Source organism: Anastrepha ludens, chromosome 4 (genome assembly GCF_028408465.1).
Source record: "Anastrepha ludens isolate Willacy chromosome 4, idAnaLude1.1, whole genome shotgun sequence".
In the NCBI taxonomy this organism is placed as follows: Eukaryota; Metazoa; Arthropoda; class Insecta; order Diptera; family Tephritidae; genus Anastrepha; species Anastrepha ludens.
This window is the reverse complement of record NC_071500.1, coordinates 26,110,290-26,135,706: the sequence shown is the minus strand read 5'-3', so window position 1 is coordinate 26,135,706 and position 25,417 is coordinate 26,110,290. Positions and strand designations below refer to the sequence as shown.

Here is a 25,417-nt window from a genome sequence, read left to right as displayed (position 1 = left end):
GGATAGGGTGCCAATAGTGCAGTGATCTGTTATAACACCTGTGAAGACGCTGATAGTTGATCTATTGAATTCAAGCAGACATTTTGTTCTTTTAAGTTTCAATTTTGGCCAGAGCGCTTTGTAGACCCTGCAGTTACTAGTCGCAGACGACCTTCTATTGGTTATCCGCGACTACGCTCAGATCAATCGCAGCGTATAACTCGTTTAGAAGAATGCTTATGTCCTCTACCACTCGCTGAAGGTCAAGCTCAGAACCTATCCTTGCACACTCATCCGTTCTTTCATTTCCCTCCACTCCAGAGTGGCCGAGAACCCAACAAAGTGTGTTGTGAGAGTGACCACCTGCATTCTTAACTGTCTCCTTTGACACTTTCCTCTTTTTTTTCTTCCCTCTTTCATGTTTAATGATACCGTAATGTACGTTATCCACTGCAAGTAGAAGTGGGGCCCCCTTCAATGTGTACTCTCTACTTACAGCCTTAAACTTTTTTCCAGCAAGGCTTTTAACAACCGATAATGGAGCGAAGCTTCAGTGAAGTCGCACCTGGGTATAGCGCTCGACACTTCCTTGGTGAAATCAAAAAAATTTCTCGGACCATTGGATGATAATCTGAAATTAGTGCCTATGAATCTTTAAATTAATTTAATGGTTAAAATTGTCACACTTAAAGGAACGTATGCTCCAAATAATCGGTTTGTATGAGAGATGATTTTTGTCATCATTCAATCGGTAAAAGTCTCCAGATTTTTGTATGTATGTACTTTTATGTACAGCTCAAAATCATACCTCAATGGCCTTACCTTAACAGTAGTTTTTGAGAGTTCTTATATATGTAGACACGGTATGCGCTGATAATGGCTTAAGCAAGGCGGGACCCTCTGTGTTCACAAAAACCAAGTGCAAAAATAATGAAGCAAAAATATTAAGAAAAATTAAAGATTCGAAAGCCAAAACTGGTTGGGTTGTTAAAACCTTCTTTAAGAGAAAGAAGCTGGAGCTTACAATTTCCTTTTTCAACGGCCTTGCAAACCATAAAAAATCAAAGTAATGAAGCAAAAGACAAAAAAAAATCAAGCCATGCGAGAAAATAATAATTTCAGTTCTATTGTAAAACTCAAATATTGTTTTGGTTTGTTTCTACATTCCAAATATCACCAAATATGTATTTTTTTTTTTGGTTTAGTCCACACTCAATTCTGCACTCACTCGCTTCTCGGGCACTCGTATATTGCAGCATTAGTAATTATTAAAAATTAATTACATAGTAGGCACTTTAGCAATTACTTTTATATTTTGTCGGTATTCGTATTCATATAAGTACTTAGATAAGTATTTAAAATAATTCTTCAAAATACATACATAAGTGGAAGATAAATTTTTGTTTTTTAATATTCTTGTATATATTACAAAATCTAAATACATTATTTGTCCATAGCCTAAAAGAAATCTGGCCGTCGATTGACCCATCATCTGACCGAAAGTGTTGATGCATTTTACCATAAAATTTCAAGGGTGATATGAAAAATCAAATATTTTATAAAAGTATATATATGCACATGTGGTTGCATAGATGTGGTTTTGCATCAGTTCATTCTCTGTTTACCATCCTTCACTCCAGTAAAGCCCAAAGTAGCGGTGGTATAACCATAACGCCATAAATTTGCTGATCAAACCAACACATGGGCAACACTGTAACCATAATTCCGTAGTCATAACCATAACCATAGAGACCAATTGAATTTTGGTTTTTCGCCGTAAACATAAGCAGTTGATTGGGTTGCAACATCATTTGCTACACTGTTGTTATCTTTTCTTTAGGTTCTGCACTTCGAAATGCACAAATGTGTGACAATATATGTAAATATCAGCTGCTTATGGCTATGACATCAATAATTGATGACATAAATATCGTTAAGGTTAATACTACGGTTAGGGTTTTTGAGTTATGGTATGGCACCTCCACTTTGAGCTTAAATTCCGGTACGGGATTGCGGCTATTGATTACTTCTGATCAGCTGTGTATTCGTATGTACGAAGCGGCAAATTTTTGCAAGTAGTTTGCGTGGATTAGTTATTCGTACGGGTTAGAGATACGAAGATGCAGTCAGTTGGAAAACATTATTTTCTTGTAAAGTACACAAAGACGCCTTATGTTTTCGATTTTAGATGCATGTATGCGTATGTGTGTATGTATACTCGTATGTATATGTTTATGTTCATGAGTAGTACTTCTGTTCAAGAGCTAAGATTTACAAACAAGCGGATGTTCATATTAAAGTAGTTGTGGATTTGATGCAAAATAAAAAAAGTAAACGCGTTTGAAAAGCTCCCTTTGACATACATACAAATGCAAGCGCTATAATTATTTACTAGTTTTTTTTCTTTCTTTATTTAATAATTAACACTAAGCTCAGTATTCATTTTATATGCACCTACTGAAACATATATTAAATTTCAAGATTTCATCTTCTTTATCGCAATTGCGAATACATTTAGGATTTATGCCTTATACCACAAATGGCATATTGTTTTTGGTTTCAAGGGAAATAGATTCTATGTATGTATGTATGCATATACTGTTACATAAGCTTTCTTATTGGCGACTTCACTAATATATCATTTTCGGATTGATGCATTATTTCAAGAAAACACAGTAATAACGCATAAAATGAATCAAACTGCTTTGAAGGTCACTTTTTCAGTGGCAATTGAACTGTGAAGAATTTTTGAACTGAGCGACGAAAACTGAACAACGAAATGGACGACTACATAAAAAAGCGAGTGGAAGCTAGGTGGACTAATCTGACCACATGCAAAACAACAACAGTTATGTGTAGAACTAACGACAAAAAACTGACTGATATGGGTTCCCGGTCATAGGAACATGAGATAGCGGATGAGCTAGCAAGAAAATTTTCGACACTAGACATAGCAGAGGCGGTGGCAGTCTCCCTCCTTCTCCCCCTCCCCCCTCCACTCAACACAATAAAAGCATCAATTGCTTCACACTATCGTGCTTTAGCCGAAAGAAAATGGAAGCAATTAATTACATGTATTACAACAAAAAACACATGGCCCTCGTACAAAATCCAAAGGACGAATCACCTGTTAGCAGGCTCTCGACCAAACTTTTCACGCATCACTGCAACCCTTGCAGGCCATTGGAAAGTAGGGGATCATGCAGCTAAACTCAACCTACCCTTGAATCCCATCTGCAGAAGCTGTTAAACGAAAGGGGTGAAGGAAAGTCTTTTCCACTACCTATGTGAATGCCCAGGGCTAGCTAAGGCACGACTCTGCTCTTTCAGTAAGCCTTTCTGTCAGATTATTAATGAGATCTCAGACATCGAGATAAAGAATTTGCTGCTATATTTAGACCTCACTAAATGGATCTGACTTAGAACAAAAAACATCATCACACGAGGACAGTGGTAGTAAAACGGTGCTGGTCACTAATTAGGATTATTTCAGTAGAAATACTCAACCACTTCAACAACAACAATAATAGGTAAGCTGACAGGTCATAATCTATTGGCCTGTCATGCGTACAAGAGAGGGATTGCCAGCACGGACAAATGCAGGAAATGCAGAGAGGATGTTGAGGAAACTTTAGAACACCTTCTGTGTGTTTGTCCGGCATTATTAAAAACACGTTTAAAATGCCTGGGAGCTCCACTGTTTGAAGGTCTCGAGGACATGTCAAAAGCGGATCTCCCAGCTCTGCTTGGATTCGCCAAAAGCGTTGACATCCTACATGATGTTTACTTTCAGTATTCATAGAGGTCGGACTGCATCTGGTATCGCTAGGGACCCAAAGGTCTATGCGTGGCTTTATGCGAACCAGGCTACTAGCCTAACCTTACCCTTGCAAAATTGAACGTTTAAATTTAGTTAAGCGAGAAAGCAGGGTTAAACTTGCACTGAAAAGTTGGCCCTGAGTGTTGTAAATCTCTAAAAATCTCTGAAATACTACGTTTTGCCTAATTGATGCTTTGTTAAAAACCGTGTGTGGGTGCGACGTATGGGCGTATGGGCACATGGATAATCTGTTAGACCTGCTTTATTTATTTATGCGACTTATGAAAAGTTATACGTGCACCAAAGCGTAAAAAGCCAATGGCTAATGAAATGCATCTAAAATTAACCCTTAAGGGCCGAGAGCTTTCTTTGTAATACTCGCTCAGAAAACAACGGAAAATTAGGTGAAATTCTAAAACGTTTATAAAGATGAAAACTAAAACTAAGCATTTAAACTGATTTATTTAGATATAAATTCGGGCTTTTCGGCCGATAAGGGTTAAGTTTAATTGTGGTGGCGGCCGCCGTAGTCGAATGGGTTGGTGCGTGACTGCCATTCGGAAGTGCATAGGTTTAAATCTCGCATAAGACAGCAAAATGATGGAACAAGTTTTTTTCTAATAGAGGTCGCCCCGCGGCAGGCAATGGCAAACCTCCGAGTGTATTTCTGCCATGATAAAGCTCCTCATAAAAAATAGCCACTCAAAACTGTAGGTCCCCCCATTTGTGGACAACATCAAGGCGCATACCACAAATAGATGTAGGAGCTCGGCCAAACACCCAAAATGGTTGTATGCGCCAATTATATATTTGTTTATTTATTTCTAATGAATTTCAAAATCAAATCAAACTGAATTGCGATCAACTAAATTGCTCCGAAGACCCAGTGCTTAATATTCAAACTAAGTGTAATTCTAATTGGGTGCTTAAACTCAATTAGGCCCGGAACAAAATTGTAGCAGGACGACGAATCCACTTCGGCCGGTTAAACACAATTACGACGGCGACAGAAAACACTATTGCGATGGGACGATTTTCAGCTGGCATTTTGTAGAACAATAAAATTAATTTTGAAGTGAAATCTTTTTGTTTGCGATATATTTTGTGGAAGCTCATTGTTAAAAAAATAGCTTCTTTTCTTCTTGCTTCAAATTATTGATAATTTGCAGGATATCTTGTGCAAATCGAATATCTTTTGCTTGCTATTTGCCTGTTGTTGCTTGTAAACAAATAAATTGTCATCAAATGATCGGAAAAGGAACCCTGAGCCTTCAACACGTCGGCGAAAATAGAAATAAATCTAATTATTTTGCCGCCGTAAAAATAACCGACGGCAAGAAATCCATCCCGCCGGAATTCTGTGCCACTTCAGGCTATAATGTATCGACCCCGTCACCCGCTGTCCGCTGCGATTCTGATCAAGTAGACAGCTGGATAGCAGATTTAATCTGAAACTGAAAAAAACATGGTAAATAGATTTTTAGAGGCGTGGGTAGGATCAGACTGTTAAACGGCTCTCAGTGATTTTGAAAAAGTTGGCTGATTGGCTAACGTAATCGGAAATGTAATCATGAAAATGGTTTGAAAAAAACCAACTGTGTTGGTGGTTGACGAAATAAATTATCACAGTGTCCGCTCATCTTACTTCACGGACAAGTGTGTGAATACGTGTGAAATGAGCGGGCAAAATTTGCTATCGAGTCCTGTGTGACGTGGCATCCGAAATTACTCTCACAACTTTGTTTTTCACCCTAGCGGATGGACAAACCTGGTAATCTAACATCCTTGTGAAAAACCAGGTTTAAGAGACAGGGGTGAATTTTTAAGCTAAACTTAACTCTGCAGAATATGACTTCTAAACTAAGTTTAGCTAGAAAGCAGGTTTATAACTACTTCATAATTTTAATTTAGGTGAATATTGTCTTAGTATCTTCCAAAAGTACCTTTGATAAGGACATCATTGAAAAAGAAATAAGGTGCATTTCCAACTTGTATTGAGGCCAAACTGCGAACGTAAGACTGCAAAACGATGTGACGAGTGATGTTTCAATCGAAAGAGGAGTTCGCCAAGAATGTATATTATGTTATCTCAAATGCTCTTCAATTTATACTCGGAATATATATTTGAGGAAGCTATAGCATCAGTGAACTTAGGAATAAAAGTCAACGGCGTTATAATAAATAACATACGATTTGTTGATGACACCACAATATTGGCTGGCAAAATTAATGACCTACAATATCTCTTTAAAGAAGTCGGCGAAAAAGTCTGCAATACGGTCTAAGTATTATCACCCAAAAACCAAATGCATGGTTGTTTCAAAAACCGCTCAACAAATCACCAATTTAAACATTTATGTATATGACAATCCGATCCAAAGAATATCCCGATTTAAGTACCTAGGATGTTGGCTTAGCGAAACATGGCAGAGAAATTTGATGTCGGATTGAAGCAGCTTTCTTCAATTATAGGAAATTTCTTTCCAATAAAATCTTGAACATGAAATTACGTCTTCGGTACCTTAAATGTTGCGTTTGGTCTGTTTTGTTGTACGGTGTGAAGGCATGGATACGAAAGGTTACGATTATACAAGGTGAAGTCCAAAATAAACAAGACTGAGCTAAAATAGTAATGACAGGAGCTTTGTTCTGATAACTTCGAGTTTATTTATTCAAAATAGTCCCCTCTGACCTCAATACACTATTTTGCGCGTTCTAAAAGCTTTTCGAAAGAGTGTTTCAGATGATTGATCGGAATGTCCTTCAGGATGTCGGTACAAGCCTTTCGGCTGACCTCTACGGACGCAAAACGTTTTCATTTCATGGCCAAAGGCAATTTTCTGAATAGATAGAAGTCACAAAGGGGTCATATGGATCAGGCGAATACGGTGAGTGATTGATGGTTAAAATGCGATTTCTAGTCAAAAAACCAGTCACAAGAGTGGATCGATGAGATGGCGCATTATCATGCAATAAATAAATTAGAGGCGTTTGAGATGTGGTGCTATCGGCAGATGATGAAAATATCGTAAACACACAAAGTTAGTAACAAAGAAGTCTTGTCTCTCGAAACTTGGAAAGGATCGAGAGCTGTTATTAACGATAAGGTGCCGCAAAACCGCATATTTCTTGTCATATTTTTCTGGGTCCTAAAAATGAGTTATTGCAAATGATTGCGCAAGGTAAAATCGAAGGCAAACGAGGAATTGGAGGGTAGCAAATGTCTGGGCTAAGTAACAAAGGCGAGTGGACAGGATTAAAGACTATTGGGCAGTTGGTTGAAGCAGCCCGAAGCAGAGACAATTACCACAATATTATATCTAATATTTTATAGTTTTGTTAAATGAAAAAAAGAAGAAAGAATTATTTATCACATTTGTATTAAAAATAATGAAGAATTTATTACTGTGATCGCTTACATTCTGTATTAAGAATTTGCAAATAAAGAAGATCTGCCAAAAACTAATGAGTCTGATATTTCTTCAAAAAATATATAGTATTATTTCACGCACAAAATCACTTTTCAGCAAAAAAAGAAAATAAAATCGAAATTTTAATTAAAAATATTTGTTAAAGAAATAATTAAAAATGCTTTGGCTATGCGCATTTGATTTTAAAAGACAAAGGCGAATATCCATCTATGAAATTCTAGACGAAAGTTTTTAAAAAGGCATAAATGGGTGTAACTTAAAAAAATTTATTTAAAAACTATTCAAAACACGGAAATTAGAATTTGAAATTAGAGATACATTTTTACTTAAAAGCGAAAGTATTCATGTTTTCAACCAACTTCGGTTCTCCAGTTTTCTGTCAGTGAATTAGATGCTTGAAATTTTCTTAGCCCTCCATTTGTGGAACAACAGCAAAATGCACGCCACAAGCTGTTCAAGTTATACAAATTTTCTCAACTCCGTGCCGCTTTTTGTACACTTTTTTTCTTGTTTTAATGAAAAAATATTTTTACTGGTCAGTTACATTAAAAAAAAATTGGATAGCTCATTTCGTTTAAGGTTTAAGGCTATGGGCTGAAGCAATCATCGGCCAATATTTCTTCAAAGACGAGGCTGGCGCCAATGTAACAGTGAATGGCGAAAGCTATTGCGCCATGAGAACCGACTTTTTGTGGCCGAAAATTGATCTCCCGTGATCTTCACAACATTTGGCTCCAACCAGATGGCGCTACTTGCTAAACAGCTCGTGAAACAACGAAATTACTGCTTCGTCGTTTGGGTGAGCAAATTAACTCTCGTCACGGATCAGTGGATTGGTCATTAGGAACGTGTGAAATCACGCCTTTAGACTTTGTGGATAAACCAGCTTCGATTGAGACATGGAAAGCCAACATTACTAAAGTTATTCACGAGATACCGACCGAAGTCCTTCAGCGAGACATTCCAAGTTAGTGTTTACGGATGACGGAATTACGGCGCAGTTGCGGCCAACATTTGAAAGAGATTAACTTTAACAAATAAATGTCATGAATGGTTCGACACAAAAAATTTGAGCTTTCGTTGTTTTATTTCAATTTAAAATTCGAAACCTCTAAATTGATCACCCTTTATTTCCATTACACAAATCATCCTTGTCTCGAAACTTTGCCTTTTCATATTTATGTTAACGATCTCCAATAATATCCGAATAAGATCCGTTTATTCGGCAGGTCAATAAAAAACTTCTATTATTTTACACTGAAGGTTGGCTCTAGACACTGTAGATGTGTGTTTGTTTCGGGTCGTTGTTCTGTTAGCATCTTTAAGTTGCATCTCTTCGTCGGCTTATGGCAACATCACATCTTTTGTTATATCAGTGGACAAGAAACGATCCTTAAATCTCTCCATGCTCAGAATTAGCCAATATTTTAGCCAGAGGAGCAATTCGCAGGATTATATAACCTTCTCCTACTGTACAGTTGTTTTGCATAACTTAGAATTCAATATTTATCTCTTTTTCGGCTCATAAGCCTTCTTCCATCCGAAGCATTCAGGTTGTCAGAGAACTACACAGTTTTCCGTTTTCGGATACTCAGATTGGGTTGAGCTTTAGCGAATGCAAATCCGGCTTTAGTTTGCCGTCCATTGTGTAAATTGTAGGATCCAAACTCTTCCACTGATTAGGTCATCGGTAATTTCCAAATTTTTAATTGTTTTTTACTTGCTTAGAAGAGTTTGTAAGTTCATTTCCACTTGCTTTTTCTGGTACTTTCTCCTTCCCTGGAACTTCAGGATTTATATATTTGTTTCTCCAGATTTGTAGAAGAACTACGACCTGTCTTGAACAACTTTGAAACATCAGTCGAAAATTATCTGCGCGCCTCTCACGCCACGCGCCGGTAAAACTTGGGCGTGTTCGAGATAGCATCACATTCTGTCACAAAATGTTTGCAGCAATGCCAACGTCACGCGGGCTGTCAGTTAAATGTTGACAATCTGACGCTCATCATTAGCTAATCAAGCGCAGTATAAAAGTTTTCTCTGCAGAATTGAAGTGGATGAGGAAAATAAGTTTCTATTCAATAAACAATAATTTGAAGTTTAATATCGTTTACTTATTGATTCTAGCGTAAAATTAAGTTCAAATGAAATGAAATTATTGATCTATATTTCCATATTTTCAAGCAACACTTTCGGCGCAAAACAGCGGCTATGGCAACTAATCTAGTGAGTATCAGCAACAGGCCATCAAAAAAGTAACAGGATCGTAATATTGCTGCAATTATTGAGTGGGGCGAACACAGCGATCTTCTGCCGAACTTGCAGATGTCTTGCCTGTCTGTAGAAATAACGAAATCTCTTAGCGCTCGAACGGGTAGAAGGCACTTGGAGCAGATTTTAAAGGCCGCAAATACCGGAAGAAGCCACGGCATTCAAAAAATAAAATAAGAAAATCTTTGAATAGACATTTTCTTTACAGCGCAAGGTTGCTAGAATATTCTATGGTCCCATAAAACGAACTTCGAGATGAGCTTAGTCGACATCTATCTCAAATATCAAACAATCAACGCATCACTTCTGTGGAATGGAGCGCCATAAGCACAACAGAATGTACAAAGCTTGCACGCAGCATGCCCCAGAGGATTGCTGCTGCTCTCAAACAAAAGTGTGGGCCGGCCTACCACAACAATACATGGGCTGAAAAGTTCCGGGCCTAGCACATAGATGGCACTAGTTTTAGTGCATTCACCTATTTTTCAGTTAATACTAACCTTAAAAAGGCAGCTTTTAAAATTTCATGATATTCTTCTATTCGTTAGTTCGTGAGTTATTGTGCTTAGAGTGACGCACCTTTTGCTATTTTCAAAATAATGGATAAAAAAAAATTTCGAGTTTTAATTTTACACTGCTTCTTGATGAGAAAAATTACAAATATCGCTCAAGTGAAGCAATGGCTTCAAAAGTGTTATGGGGACTCCATCAGAAACAACAATAAAACGTTGGTTTGCTGACTTCAAGCGTGGGGTGGTGACACCAGAAAACCTTAAAAAAATCCACAAAATCGTCTTGAATGATCGAAAAGTGAAGTTGCGTGAGTTAACAGACAGCGTAAAGATATCAAATCACTTCATTCCAGAATCAAAACGATCGTCATCTGGGTGAACACCACTTTGTGAACCTCAACCAAAGCGCCCGAAAGCACAAAAACTGCTGGAAAGGTTATGGACTCGGTATTTGGGATGTGCGTCGTGTAATATTCATAGACTATTTTGAGAAGGGAAATACTATCAACAGTGGAAAAGGGAAATAGTATTAACAATATTATTTGAGCGTTTGAAGGCCGAAATTGCACAGAACTGCCAGCATATGGCAAAGAAAAAATTTTGACAACGCACCGTCTTACAACTCAATAAAAACAATGGCAAAACTACATGAATTGAACCTCGAATAGCTCCCACATCCACCGCATTCGCCAGATTTGGCTGCCAGACACTAATGGCTGTCCGCAAACTTTAAAACAATGCTCGCCGGCAAGAAATTTCGCTCGAATTAAGAGCTTAGCGCTGAAACTGTGGCCTATTTTTAGGCAAAAGATGAACCGTTCTACAAAAGTGGTATTGAAATCTTAGAGCGACGCTGGAATGATTTCGTTGTTCTTGCAGGAAATTACGTTGATGAATAAAGCTAATTTTGAACAAACAAAAACGTATTTTCTTTATTAGGCTCGGGACTTTTTAGCCCATGTGTCATATTAATATTTTTCGTACTGTTTTATTTTAAACGACCGAGCTTGTTTTGTAATACTCGCCCATAAACGACGGAAAATTAGGGGAAATTGTAAAACGTTTATAAGGATGAAAACTAAAACTAAAAATTGAAACTGATTAATTTAGATATGAATTCAATATATATTTACTTGATTTATAGTTTTTTATGAAGTTATATTAGTTATAAAGAAAACTACAGCGATGATAAATAAATGAAATGAGAACTGAATTCTTTTCATGTCCCCGTATTGGGGTCTTTCCGCCGTTAAGGGTTAAGTTACTAAAGAGTTTTCCAATAAGAGGTGTTATTTTGAATAGCCCGCTATTTCGGTAGATGTCACTTTTGAAGCTGTCATTTTTTGATATTTGACAAGTAGAAACTACGCCATTAATAAAAATGGAACGATACACGCTTCAACAACGCATTGAAATTATTAAAATTCACTATAAAAATGGGGAAGATTTGGCAGAGACGGTTCGTAAAACTCGAACATTTTTGGGTCATCGTGAAGCACCTTGTCGGACCGTAATACAGAAATTGGAGATAAAATTCGAGCTATTGAGACAAGAAGTTAGTGATGTGAAGAATAAACCCCCTGCATGTAGCTCAAGAACAGCCGAAAATCGAAAATATTGCTGTTGTAGCCGAAAATGTTGAAGAAAACCCAAGTTTGTCCATTTCTCGTCGTTCTTTGAAATTAGGTATTCCACAAACGTCATTACACCGTATTTTGCACAAAAGATTTGGGTCTTAAGGCTTATAAAGTCCAGTTAACACAAGAACAAAAGCCGGCCGATTATCAACAACGTCGTGTCTTTGCTGATTGGGTCGTTGAAATGCATGAAAATGATCCGGAATTCCATCGAAAAATCATCTTGAGTGATGAGGCCCATTTCCACCTCGATGGCTTCGTCAACAAGCAAAATTGTCGGATCTGGGGCTCAGAAAATCCAAGAGTTATTGTTGAAAGGTTTTTCAAAGGCTTTCTCTATCCTCCCTGCGTGTGACTGTTTGGTGCGATTTGTGGTCCGGCGTAGTCATTGGACCTTACTTTTTAGAAAATGAACCTGGAGCAACAGTTACGGTGAAGGGATTGCGCTATCGAGAGATGATTAACGATTTTTTATGGCCGGAATTGTATGGTATTGACGTGAACAACGTTTATTTTTAATAAGACAAGAAGAGCCACACAAGCAACGAAACCATTGATCTTTTATCAAAATAGCACCTCTTATTGGAAAACCGTCTAATAAAAAGAAAACCCTTTAAATGTTTTAAAACAAAAAAATTCACGCCGACCCACCCAATAATAAATAATTATAAACTTAAATTCATAGTTGAGTTGGCAATCAACTTATGCAAACGCTTTATTAACTTAAATAACAACTGCAGTAGTACGATACGAGTATCAGTGTTAAATTATTACAAACTTTTTCTTCTTTTTTTGTTTTTAAACGCAAATTTTAGTCACTTATTTTTTCTTTTAAGCATGTAAGTGCGTATAACTCTATTAATCCGAAAACTAAAAGAAAGGAAATGAAATAAAAAATAATAATAATAAAAAACATACATATGCGCATAGGTACATTATTTTTCGAAAAGAAAAAAAAATAATAATAATGAATTATAGAAAAATCGGATTTACAAACAAAAATGTGTAGTGTTAAGGTATCCATTTATTTATATGTATGTATTTTTTGCTGCAATAATATTGTGATATGTAATAAGCGCATCAACCAAACAAATTAACCACATAACCAACCATATAAAATCTAATAGTTTTAGGTTTGCCTCTCGAGTCGTATCAACTACCCACCCACTCCTTTACAGCCCAATTTCTCGCCTACTTCCCTTTGTTTTTTTTTTTTGTTTTGGCTGCTTAACAGCACACTATATACAAATATTTTATTCATCAATTCATATGTATGTATATAGACTATTTTTTTTTTTTGTTCAGTTGCTGTATATCGTGTTTAACTTACTTTATTAGTTGTAGACTTTACGTGAAGGTACGTTCAAAAAAGAAAACAAAGCGAAAAAAAACCTGACTAAAAAAATTGATTTCTAATAAACTCGCATATACGACGCTCGTATGTGTGTGTGTATGTAAATGAGTGCTAAATTCATTTTCTCACGATGTCTATATTTTGTTTATATTGTATAAGAAGAGTGTGTGGTGTGTGTATGTGTGTTTCTATGGGTAAGTGTGGCATTTCTTTGCGGTGTATTAGCGCTAGTAATTTAAATAAACAAACTTCTTTTTTTTCTTTGTTGCTCTCTTTTATATACTACGCGTGAGGGTTCATTCATAAGCGCAGTATTACAATTGCACTGCAACATTCCCGTTAACAACAAAAAGGAGTGTGTGAGAAAAGTCTTATTTGAAAACAAAAGAAGCAGAGTGACAGTACTGCAACTGATTTCTGCAGTCACAATGCAGTAAATATGTACATAGTATATTGATGTTAGTGTAAGAGTCAGTCAGCCATGCAGTGCAACTATAATACTGCATTTACGCACAAGCCCTATGTGTATACGTATGTATGTATGTTGTGTAGTACAGCGCATATGCATGCGCAAGCATATAATTCTCGCAGTATTTTGTTTCATGTTTGTCGATTTTTACATTCTTTCATGTAGGTATGTATACATCAGATATATATTTCTAGTTGATACATATATTTACATGTTATAGGTATATGTATTTATATATAAATATATATATATATATACATACATATTCTATTCATTTATGTATGTATGTACATATGTGCTATGCTTATATAAATTAGTCAACTTATTGTATAGTACCACAAGTACAATTTAACTTATTCAACTACAAAATCATTTATCATCGATATTTAATACAAATTTAATTTCAATATTCAGTTATAATTTAATTTATACATATGCGTGTTGTTGTATGTATGTGTTTAGCCTGTCTGTATGCCGTCTGTCTGCTTGCAGCTTAGATCCATATACATTTCGGCTTCTTTGCTTTCGTTGAAGAAGAAATTAAATTATCAAAACCAAATTTGTGATTTGACACAAATCACACACACACACACACGAATGCGCACACAGATGATGTTTAGTGCATCTACATAGGTATATATATATACACATACATACATACATATATATATACATATATATATATACATATACATATAATTCATACATATATATATATATATATATATATATATATGTGTATGTATGCATGCATGAATGTGTGTTTTCTTGTATATGTATGTCCCATGTACAGACACGCAAATATTTACATTTACATACCATATGCGCTGTCACATATGTATGTATGTGCATCCTTTTCCATAACCAACAACTAAATATTTACAACTCCTAATATTGCTACATTTCACTCCATTTTAAGTTCCAACTGGAAACGATAAATAATTTTACGTTTAAATAAGTCATTTAAATTTCGAAGCCTTAAATAAAATTTGCATAATTTCATATGTATGTAGGTATGTATGTATGTATGTATGTATAACTGGATACGCAACTCTACATGTACATACTTATTTGTTAAGTGATACATACATACACACGTATACAGTACACATACGCGTATGCGCATGAAATTGCGCGAGAAAATATATAAATGATATGACTACTAATGCATGCTTTTTTGTTCAATGCAAAGACTATATGTAAGTATGCAGATACTTTAAACCCTCCTCCCCCTCGCCGTCTCCTGCCCATGAAAATATTCACTAATTCGCATGAATATTGAAAACTGCTCGAATATCCTCTCTTCGTTACGCACACATACGCATACCTACAAATACACTAGCAATAGAAAATTGTTTTCTATGCGAAAAGCTAATTTTAATATACCAATAAAAACTAGTGCCCCTACCCGGACTGCTAACAAATCGATTATTTAAAAATAACGGTATAAAACAAATACTAAAATTCAATATTCTAGAATTAATATATTTTTAACAACTTAACCGAATTCTTTATAAGCTAATGAGAGTGCAAACAATAAATGAAATTCGTTCAATTGCTTCGTAAATGTGACAAACAAAAACAAAAAGCAGACGATTTTAAAAAAACTTAAAAAACTTAATAGGATGTGTGTATGTAATTGTAAATTTACTGAATAATAAACAAATGATGAATTTATGACGTATACAAATGCCTAATAATGAAATATTTCATTCAGTTAATCTAATATTTAATTGCGCCTGCTCACTCACTTACTCAATGAAAATAAAGTAGAGAAATATTATAGATATATGCAGTAGCGAAAAGGAATTCAATGAAATTTACAGTTAGGCGCTAAATAATTTTAGTGTAAAAATTATATTTTGCTTAATTCTTTTTTTATTTTTTTTATTTCAATGGCTGTCAAAGCAGTTAGTAAGAGCGACAGCTAAACAAAAACGTTGATGTAAGACTTAAAATTAGAAAAAAAAAAAAACAAGTTAGTTGCCAGCCATTCATAATCACTTCAAGGATTTTGAAATACACAACTTCGCACATGTACGTGTGAATGTGTCATTATAAGAAAAGCGCCTTTTGCATGTATGCTTTAAGCATTTAGTTTGCTTTTTAAAAACAAAAAATTCATTATTTCTTAGTTGCTAAATTTGTTATAGAAGTAAAATATTTACAGAAAAAAATGTCAATCAAGAAGCAGTAACGATTTTTTTTTTCTTTGTCTTTCACCCGCATATGTAGCGAAATGCTTTAGTATTTTAGCGCAGCTTAATTTAAACATATTTAAATCTCCTTGAAAATGGCGTACATTTTTGTTTGTCCTTTAAACAAAGAAACCTTTACGTTACGAGAGCAAAAGCGGCTAGTCGCATGAAAGCAAACAATTATTTTGCTTGCAGTTAGTAGTGTTAATATGCAGTAACGGGCGATGCAGTTGCTGTATGTAGTTTCGCATTTTTAATTTATTATTATTTTTTTTTTTTTTTTTTTTTTGAATAAAAGAAACCGTAACAACTGCTGAAAATTGTAAGTTGGCTACTGCAAATTCTTGCAAAAAACAAAAAAAAAACATTATGCCCAAGGCAATAGAGCTCTCGAAAGTCGCATACTTTTACGCTTGCACATATGTACCATAAGTATGCATGTATTTAAGGTAAAAAACTAGTAAAAATTTGGTTTTGATTGCGAAAAATCGTTTTTAGGTATGGCTCAAAATAAAACAAACCAAAAATATATTAAAAAAAAATATTGTGTATGTATAGAAGTGAAACTGAAATTAGTCATCCATTTTTTGTTTACTATTTACCATTCTACTGCATTTCTTTCTTTTTTACTCGTTCGTTCATTCACACATTGTTCTGTTATGGCACATTCGATTATGTATTTTACATGGTTAGTTCTTCGTTATATAAATTTGATGTTTAATTGATTAAATATGCTGTTAATTCAGTTACCTACAAAGCCTACAACACATTTCATATATACATATATATGCATACATATATATACATATAATTTTCCACTTCCACTCTCGCTTATGTACAGTACATTTGGAATTTTTAAGGCGTGAACAAGTTTATACATACTATAAATCATGACGTTTTAAGCATAGATTACTTACAAATGTTTTATTTTTGAATTTAGTCCTACCTATCCAACCAACTACCTCGCCGCAATCTAATTCAATAACAGCGGACCTAATTCAGTGAAAAGATATCTAGCATTTAATTTTTTATTTTCTATAAAAAAAAAACAAAAACCATGATTGCTCTTTTGCAGAAAATTAATAAATATTTTCTTATAAACATTTCGTAAAAAACTCGATTTTGATTTTTGCTCATCCTTTTTAGGATGCTTATTGTGTATAGTAATAGTATTATCGAAAGTAAGTTGACTTAAAACAAAATTTCAGCCAAAATTTTCATTTCACTAACGCAAAATTCATTAAATAATTCTAATATTATATATTCTTCTTTTTTTTTTGGTCTCGATTTTTTCCAACTTTTGAAATAAATTTAAAAAATAAACTTACATTGTTTAACGGGCTTAAGGATAGCGAATTTTCAATGAGTTTTCTTCGAAACTATACTACAGACTTTCTATTTTATGGCCTTTAATATGATTTCCTATATTCGTTTGTGATTTTCGCACATTTACATTTACATTTTCTACTCACGCGTCTGGAAATAAACATAGAAATTAACTCATTCACTCGAAATTTCATATCAATCTGATCAATAACTTTCCCTCTCTAGTATTTTAGTATTCACTGTAATATGCCTAGCTACCATTTTAATATATAATTAATATCGTATTTGTGGTTGTCGATCTCATTTAATATAACACATATGTATATAGGTATGTATGTATGTATAAATAAGCCTTTTATAAAATCTTTCATAGTCGCGTATGTGTGTGTGTGTGTATGTGCAATTGCGTCATTCATGTGTATATATGTATGTGTATGTAATATATCTAATAACGCCTTTAGTTATTTATAATAATGTTTTAGTGTTCAATACGTATATTTTTAATACATATGTATGTACACCACACATAACAGTTATTTATGTGTATGTGAATAAAAATATTAATATTATAATAATATTGACAAATTAAGTTAATTTCTCTATTTACAACAATTACACATATCGCTTCGTGTTTGTCTCAAGTTTTGTTTTGCCTTTAACATTTTGACATTTCGTTTATCAATTGCTTAAAAACTAAGAATAAGTTGTATTATGTCATATATATATGTATATATATAATTTTTTATCAATAGTAGTAATAAGAATAATTTCTGAGTGGTCCATTCGTTTATACAAACACCGCGAATTGTACGCGGTTCGCCTTCCCATAACCAAAACAGCTGGAAATAAGTAAAAAAAAAACAAAGATTATTAAATAGTACATCACTGTGAGAGTTCATATAAAAGTTGTAAGCCCTTAGTATGATAAAAATTAGATTAGCAACAGAGATCCTGTTCAACTTTTAAAAGATGCCCCATTTCTTAAGGACACCGACCTACTCCGTCGTATCTGAACCAACATACATCACCAACCAGCCGAAAGCGCTACGTTTGCTTGAGTTTACTAATAATTTTATTATCATGTAAGCTTTTAAAAAATAAAAAAAATTAGATTAGATTAGATTAGATTGAATTCTTTACGAGATTTCCACTTTGACCTCATGGTCTTTTGTGCCCTGTACTCTTCACAGTACCTCATCCAGACCCAGTTCCCTTATTAAACTCAAGATGAAACTGGGTTAGATTGAGCGTATGTGCCTTTCTTCTGGCTACAGTTGGCTAAGACGTCTCAACCGTCTTCGCGCTACATTCAAGTTGAAGGGGCATCGGAGGAGTCTCCTGAGATTGGTCACAGGAACGACAAGAGTCCATATACCAAAACCCGATCATATGCAGATGACTACGCAGTCTGCAGTGGCATGTGAGAATGCCCGTGAGCAAGTTTCCTGGGCTTACCCTTTTCTAGACGAAGCCGACCGGTGAGTTACATCGCACTGACAGGGTTTAGTATTGCTGCTACAACAACAACAAGAACAGCAACAACAACAATGCCCGTGAGCATTCTCAGTTTACCTTGGCGAGGGTTATGAGTTCTTTAAACTCCTTTTGATTGCACCTTCACTACACTTGAACTCGGCGTTTTCCTTATTTATTTCGCGAATTGAAGAGCAAAGAGTGTGAAATGAAATATGAAAATATTTTTCTGCCTGTTCCTTCTTAGATATTGCACAAAGTTCAAAAGTTAAAAGCCACCATCGCTAGATAAACCTCGTTAATATGCGCATTACGAGAAAAAAAAAGCATGCCTTTAGCAATCTTTTACCTTCTCTTTGATATCATCTCTTAGACTTTCTAAAAGTATAGGGAGCCATTTGCCCGTAATGGTAATACTCTTTTTCTTTTAATAGTAGCCACAAATTGTTCACCCGATTGTGACACTTCTAAGGTGTGCTGCACTTCCTTTGCTACCGCATTGAGTTTTGTTTGGACTTAGATCCATAGTAATGTACAAAATTTTCAACTTCAGCTACTCTGCGAATCATAAATTGATCTCCTTTTCACACTACCTATATTGAAAAAATAGCCCAAAAGCTCGACAAGTGGTGGCTTTAGAGTTGTATGGACTAACGAGCCCCTTCGAGTATCAATTTTTCGACTTTTTCAAGAATGTCTGAGAACGTAGCTTTAATCGGCAGGGCTGAACGTTGCTCGTATTCAATTGACTTTCTGGCCAGGAATCCCCTCAAATAATATGCGTTTGTTGTTATAGCAACCATTCTAAAAGACATGTGACTATTGTTGTTGTAATAGCATAAATATTCTCTAGATGGCAGGGTGGTCGGGTCTTTCCGCTAACGTAGAACCGACTGTCGTATGACCTGTGCTTGTTGTCGCAATGAAGTCATCGGTCGTCATCGTCAACCTCACCTAACGGGTGGTCCAGGAAACATATTGTTTCAAAGGGATGAGTCCAGAGGGAGTTAGATATTAGATGAGTGTCAGTAAACTAACACTCTGTAGAACCTCTAGAATTTTTTCTGGCTTATTGAGGCGCTTTATCAGGCCACGGAACGTGTTTATCGGACGATATCTCGAAGGATATTACACCGATTCTATTGCAACTTAATATTTACAGATTTGTTGAGTCGCTAAGTAGTGCAAAGTAGGAACTCACCCACCGAGTATACCCCCTTCTCCTCTTGAACAGCGTCATTACATGAAAATTTTGTAGAGTTCTCGCAAAGCGATCTCTTTAAATAATAATCCAAAAAAAAAATCGGGAAATATGTCAGTCTTACTTCATGGGGAAAACTTTAAATGTGCACATATAAGTAGATTATCTTCTTTTACGTGCTTAACTCCCAGGGAAGCTGGAGCTCTTCGTCTCCAATGGGCGGTGGTTGGACTACGATAGCGGCATTCGGAGGTCGGGAGCTTAAGGGGTTAGGGGTAGTCAGAATTTTCAAAAAATCGAGTTTTTTTTTTTGCATTTTCTTAAAGTATAATGTTTTAAAAATATTGTGTAAAAATTTGAAGTGAATCCGACAAATACTTTTCAAGTTATTCAACAATTAACAAAGGGCGCTCGGCCGCTCCGGAGCCGATAGCAAAACTTTAAATGCGTTTTTCTCAAAACTATGTTTTTCAAACTGGTGAACACTGTAACTTAAAAACCGCTACGTAGATTTCAATAAAATTTATACAGCTTTTGAAAAACATAAAAAACTTGTGCCTGATCGAAGGATTTTTTTTTTCAAAAATTTCGATTTTTTTTTAACAATTAACTGTTGGTTTTTTCCCGAAAATCTGAAAAATATTTCCTGAGGCCGCCATTTTGTTCATTTTGAAAAAAAAAAAAAAAAGTTCGATCCGGCTCGAGATTGTCTATCAATAAAAATAATTTTTCTCATCCGATTGGTTTTAGATGAATCTGCAAGGACTTGTGATGTTCACCGCAAGGGACTTCTGGAGAAACGGGCTTCACACAAACAGCGATAACTTTTGCAATTACAGTGCACTCGCGATAACTCGAACTAATTAAAACAGGCGCTGTTCGATTTATCGAATTTGTTCGACTTATCAATTGAGTGTGCTATGTTAAAAAAACAGTCATCGATATCGATTTTTTTCAATTAAATTTATTTATTTATTTACATATGGATATGAACATGAATATGTTTAAAATAATTAATTCGTTTCAATATTTTTCAACAAATATTTGGCAGTCTTTGTGTCAGTTACACAAAAAAAGTCAGCTTTAACAGAAAAGTTAGGCCGAAAAGAAAGTTGTAATGTGTGTTTGTCTTTTCTTGCCTGCAGCAATGTTGAATATGACTTTTTCACGCCTCAATTGAAGAGTGTTAACCTTTGCGGGGCTTACTTGTTCAGTTGTGGCCCACTGAATTACCTTATTGAAAGAGCTAACTGCCTCCTCAGATGATATCCGCTCACATGTCTCAGTTGTGTTGTTTAACTCAGACTCAGAATCACTAGATTCAATTATTACTTCTGTGTCGGTAAATTCGGCACCATCATTCCATTTGTTAACATCATAAAGCGTAAATTCGACCTGTAAATTATGTTTTTCAAGATGAGTCCACTTATTGGGTAATTCTTTTTTCTTTGGGACAGAAACCATTTGTATAAAGCGGCTTTCATTTTAGGAAACTCAGAAGCTTTTAAAGTTCTCCTCTTCCCAGGACCCAAAAACGTGTTGTTTACTGCTTTTAAAATTGCCTTGTCTTTCTTTTTTGTAAGACTTATGGTGGACTTGGCTACCCCATATTCCTTCGCTAGAGAAGTAACACTACATCCACGTTTAATTTTGTTAAGGACTTCAGCCCTCTCTTTTAATGTTAAACACTTCAACCTTTTACGATCCATTACTCACATGCACTGATACACTACAAATGACAAATTTAAAGCAATTTGGTCAATGCAAGATGTTGTTCCCAGAAAACTAACGGGATATTAACGTCGAAATATTCATATGGACAATACACTAGTATACATATAATTTATATACATATACTAGTACATATGTATGTATGTACAAAATGTACATGTTTGAAAAGAATGTGTGTACAAATAAATTTGTTTTTTTGTTCGAGTTATAGAGCTTTAATATTGTTCGAGTTACAAACTAGTCAATAGGGAAAAAAATGTGTTCGAGTTAGCACGTCGTTCGACTTAGCGGCTATTCGAGTTACCGCGAGTGCACTGTATTAATTTTTTTTTTTTGAAATTTTGGTGAAGTCAAGTTAAAACATGATGTTTTTATGCTATGTTTTTATTTTTGTTAAATAAATTAATTAAGTAGCAAAAAAAAATTCGTGAAAATCATCATTTTTTCGGGCCTCTGACTACCCCTAACCCCTTAAGAAGGTGGTAAGTGTCTCCCGATGAATGTCGTTTATTGTCGGTCTGTACGCTGTCTGATCGATCCAGTAATTGTCGATCTGTTTTGCCCTGGATCTTTTATGAAGTAATTGAGAAGGTGCCTCCTGACATGGCTGGGAGGCGGCTCAGGCTCAAGCAGGTGACTGCATGGGTGGGACCTACGATAGCACTCTAACAGAAACTGATTGCTGAGCATCTGAACCTCGTCGTGTAGACATTGAAGTGGGGGCATCAATAGACATCCCGACGCAGTCCGAATGGCAGTGTTTTGGCAAATCTATAGCTTCGTTCACTGCGAATCACTAGTCGCTTTCGCCTGTTATCGCTTGTTATAAAGTTTTTTTCAACCGCAGTAGACCTCGTTTACAGATTTCCTCCAACTGTATATTACTAGCAACAAATTGCGCAATTCAATTAGCTATTGTTGTTGTTGTAGCAGCATAAACATTCCCCATACATACATACGGGGAATGCTGCTGGAGTGACAGTCCTTGACCGGATATAGATCCGGGTCGTTTCAGTAACGTAGAACCGACTGTCGTGGAAACGCTAGCTATTGCTTCTTGTTGTTGTTGTTTTAACAGTAATGGTAGTCCTGTCAGTGTAGGTCGTCTTCGTCTAGCCCATCTAGGGGTAAACCCAGGAAACATGCTGTTTCGACAGGTTGGGTCCAGAGGGAGAGGGGTGTTAGATGAGTCGATTTTAGGGGGCATATGAAGAGGTGGTTAGTGTCGTGCGGGGTACCTTCACATGCCGGAGCTATTGCTTCTATTTGCTTTCACTTCATGTCGTTAATAATAATTAAACAAACCAAAAACACTAAAACCACTCCACCAAACGAATTTAAATGAACAGCTTGACAGCTGATTGTCACTTTTACAGCTAATCTGCCACATGTTGCATGCCACGGATGGCTTAAATTTTGTGGATTTATTGCTAATCACTGCATATTCTTCGCGTGCTTTAAGATGTGAATTGGCTTGTTTTCTCGAAATCTTAAACTAAAATTCAAAGTTTACTATACTCATTGATTGTATGATATATTAGACTTACCATATTTCTGCATATTGTTGCTCCACAATATTTGTTTCATTTTCTTATTACAATTATTTTTTGCGAAAATATAATATCATGCATTTAATTAGATGTATAGTACAGTAGTAGTAAATTAGTAGATTTGCTGCAGCAGTAAAACTTGCGGATTGTAGCATTTCGGTTTATGTTCGTAATTTTCGTATTTCTATATAGCCGTACTAACTACTTGTAACTATAACTATATACGTAGTTGTATAGTGGTATTATAGCAGCCCAGTAGTTGCTCGTTGGACACAAAGTTGTCTCCACTTAGAGCAGTAGTAATATGAAGAATTGGTAGTGTCACTATTTCATAAAGCCAGACACAATTAATGGTTCTGAACTATAGTTAAGCAGCTTCGACGACTTTCACAATTCAAATTAGCGTACTTTGGTGCATACTACAGCATATCTTATGGAAACGTTCGCTTCTCTCACAAGCATTGGCACTTGTCACATGTTACGCTTGTGTTCCACTAGTGGTTTGCAATTGGAGTTTTACTTATTTGTTGGATTCTTATACATAAATTCCTTTAGAACTCTGGTTTAGCCGTACAACGCTTGCATTCTCGTTGCAGTTTGATGCTGCGTGCATTGTTTGTGCTACAATTCCTTTTGCGTATATGTGTGGTTTTCAATTTGCTTAGCAAGTGTGTGTGTTCATTTGCAATGCTGTGTGTCATGTATGTGTATGTGTATGTGATGCTGCTCCTAAGTGAAATATATATATGTTTCTTTCGAACGTATCTCAAATAACGACTAATTTCGTCCAGTCTTTCGCCCACTACTGCTGCTTTCGGCAGTGTCATGACGTTCTCGCACGTTCTTCTCTTTGCCGTCGTTGCCACGATTACGTGCACCCGCTGTTGGTGCGGAAGTAATTGTACCACTGTTACTAGTTGCACCACTACTACTAAAACTACTGCTACCGCTATTGTTACTACCTGTGCTTTGACGATTTTCACGTAAAACATCTGCAATGAAAAAGTTAGAGGCAAACTTAGACAAGTATTAGGGATAAATATTTTCAAGAAAAGTTTCCCACTTCAAAGCAAAGGGAATTATTTTGTAATCTGCTATATTTTTACTTGTTTTACTTGCCTTTATCTTTGGAAATATCAGTGCGTAATGTAACCACATTACATCCACTATTGTTCACAGCACCGGAATTGTTGCCGCCACCACCGCTGCCGCCGCCATTGCCCCCAGCACCAGCAACGGTGGCTGCACTCAACATCGTTTGACTTAAAACATTCGTTATGCCCCGTTGTTGTTTATCTATCAGCATTGAGGAGCTTACTGCAGAAGAGCCGATTGGCTTATCGGTCTGCTTTTCTGTGACAGACGTCACTGACGCCGCCACAATAGCTGGAGCAATTAATCCAGACGCCGCCGTGCTATTGCTATTGGCAGTCTCAATTTTATTTATACTCAACGTTGCCGCTGAGTGTTCGTTTTTATTCGGCACAGCCACGGGTGAAGCATTGCCTGAAACAGAAGCTTCTTTGCTGCTGCTGCCGCTGCCATCAGCAGCGGCTCGTTCCTTGTGGTGTTGAGCGACTTGCGCATAGCTCAACCGTGAACTATTATTGTTCGTTACTACGGCAGCAGCACCCCCCGAAACAGTTGCATTCGCCATTGGCATGCCTGCCTGCGCTGCTACTATATTTTCTATGGAAGTTGAATTTGTAGATGTTGAAGCATTCTTATGCTTTGTAGCATCTTTTGGCGTCGCCTTCTTGGCGAGTAAATCTGCAACCGCTGGCGGCTTCTTATGATTGCTTAGGCTACATTCAGCGAAATTTGTGGTCATTGTAGCTACGTTGCATGTTATAGCTGGCGTACCGGTGCTGCCGCTGACACTATTGAGCGCTCCAGCTGCGCTCAATGTTGACGATAGCACTGGGTTTCCAGGTTTCATCATACCGGCTGATGATATTTGGCTGCTGCTGCTACCACTGTTGCTGTTGCTGCGGTGATTAAATTGATGATGTTGTTCGTTGATGCTATTATCGTTGGTAGCATGTTGTTGTTGTTGTTTACACTCTGCTTCATGTGTTGACGCACAGGCAAACATATCCTCAGTCTTGTTTGTTGGTTTCTCACCAGAGACTGCAAATTGAAATGATGTTAGTACATTTAACACTACCATTTTTCGTTGAGTGGTCGAAATTCAACCAGATTTTTCTTTTATCTTTGCCTCCTTCTCTTAATCTTAATCTCTATCCCTTTATCTATCACTCGATCTCTATCTTCGCAACAAAAGCAGCTGAATTAGCTCTGGAATGAACTCCTCTTAATACCCGGGCAAACATTTTCATTGATAGCCAAGCAGCTATTAAAGCAATTATTGGTCACTGGAGTAACTCGTCTCAAGAAAAAGAAGAGCAAATCGGAATATGTGCAACAAAGCAGATACAAAATGGGTGAACTCTGCGGAAATGGGC

At 36.0% G+C, this 25,417-nt stretch overlaps 1 protein-coding gene across 7 annotated transcripts in view; it reads right to left on the bottom strand.

Moving 5' to 3' along the window:
• Positions 1 to 12,849: 12,849 nt before the first annotated feature.
• Positions 12,850 to 25,417, bottom strand: part of LOC128861290 (la-related protein Larp4B) — a 38,357-nt gene continuing 25,789 nt past the window's right edge. For all 7 annotated transcript variants that reach the window (XM_054099320.1, XM_054099322.1, XM_054099323.1 and 4 more), the window contains 3 exons: positions 24,072 to 25,082; positions 22,950 to 23,944; positions 12,850 to 17,836 (listed from right to left, as the gene is read on the bottom strand). In XM_054099320.1, the coding sequence (XP_053955295.1) occupies positions 23,730 to 23,944; positions 24,072 to 25,082 (1,226 nt within the window). In that variant the 3' untranslated portion in view covers positions 12,850 to 17,836; positions 22,950 to 23,729. The remainder of the gene's footprint in view (positions 17,837 to 22,949; positions 23,945 to 24,071; positions 25,083 to 25,417) is intronic.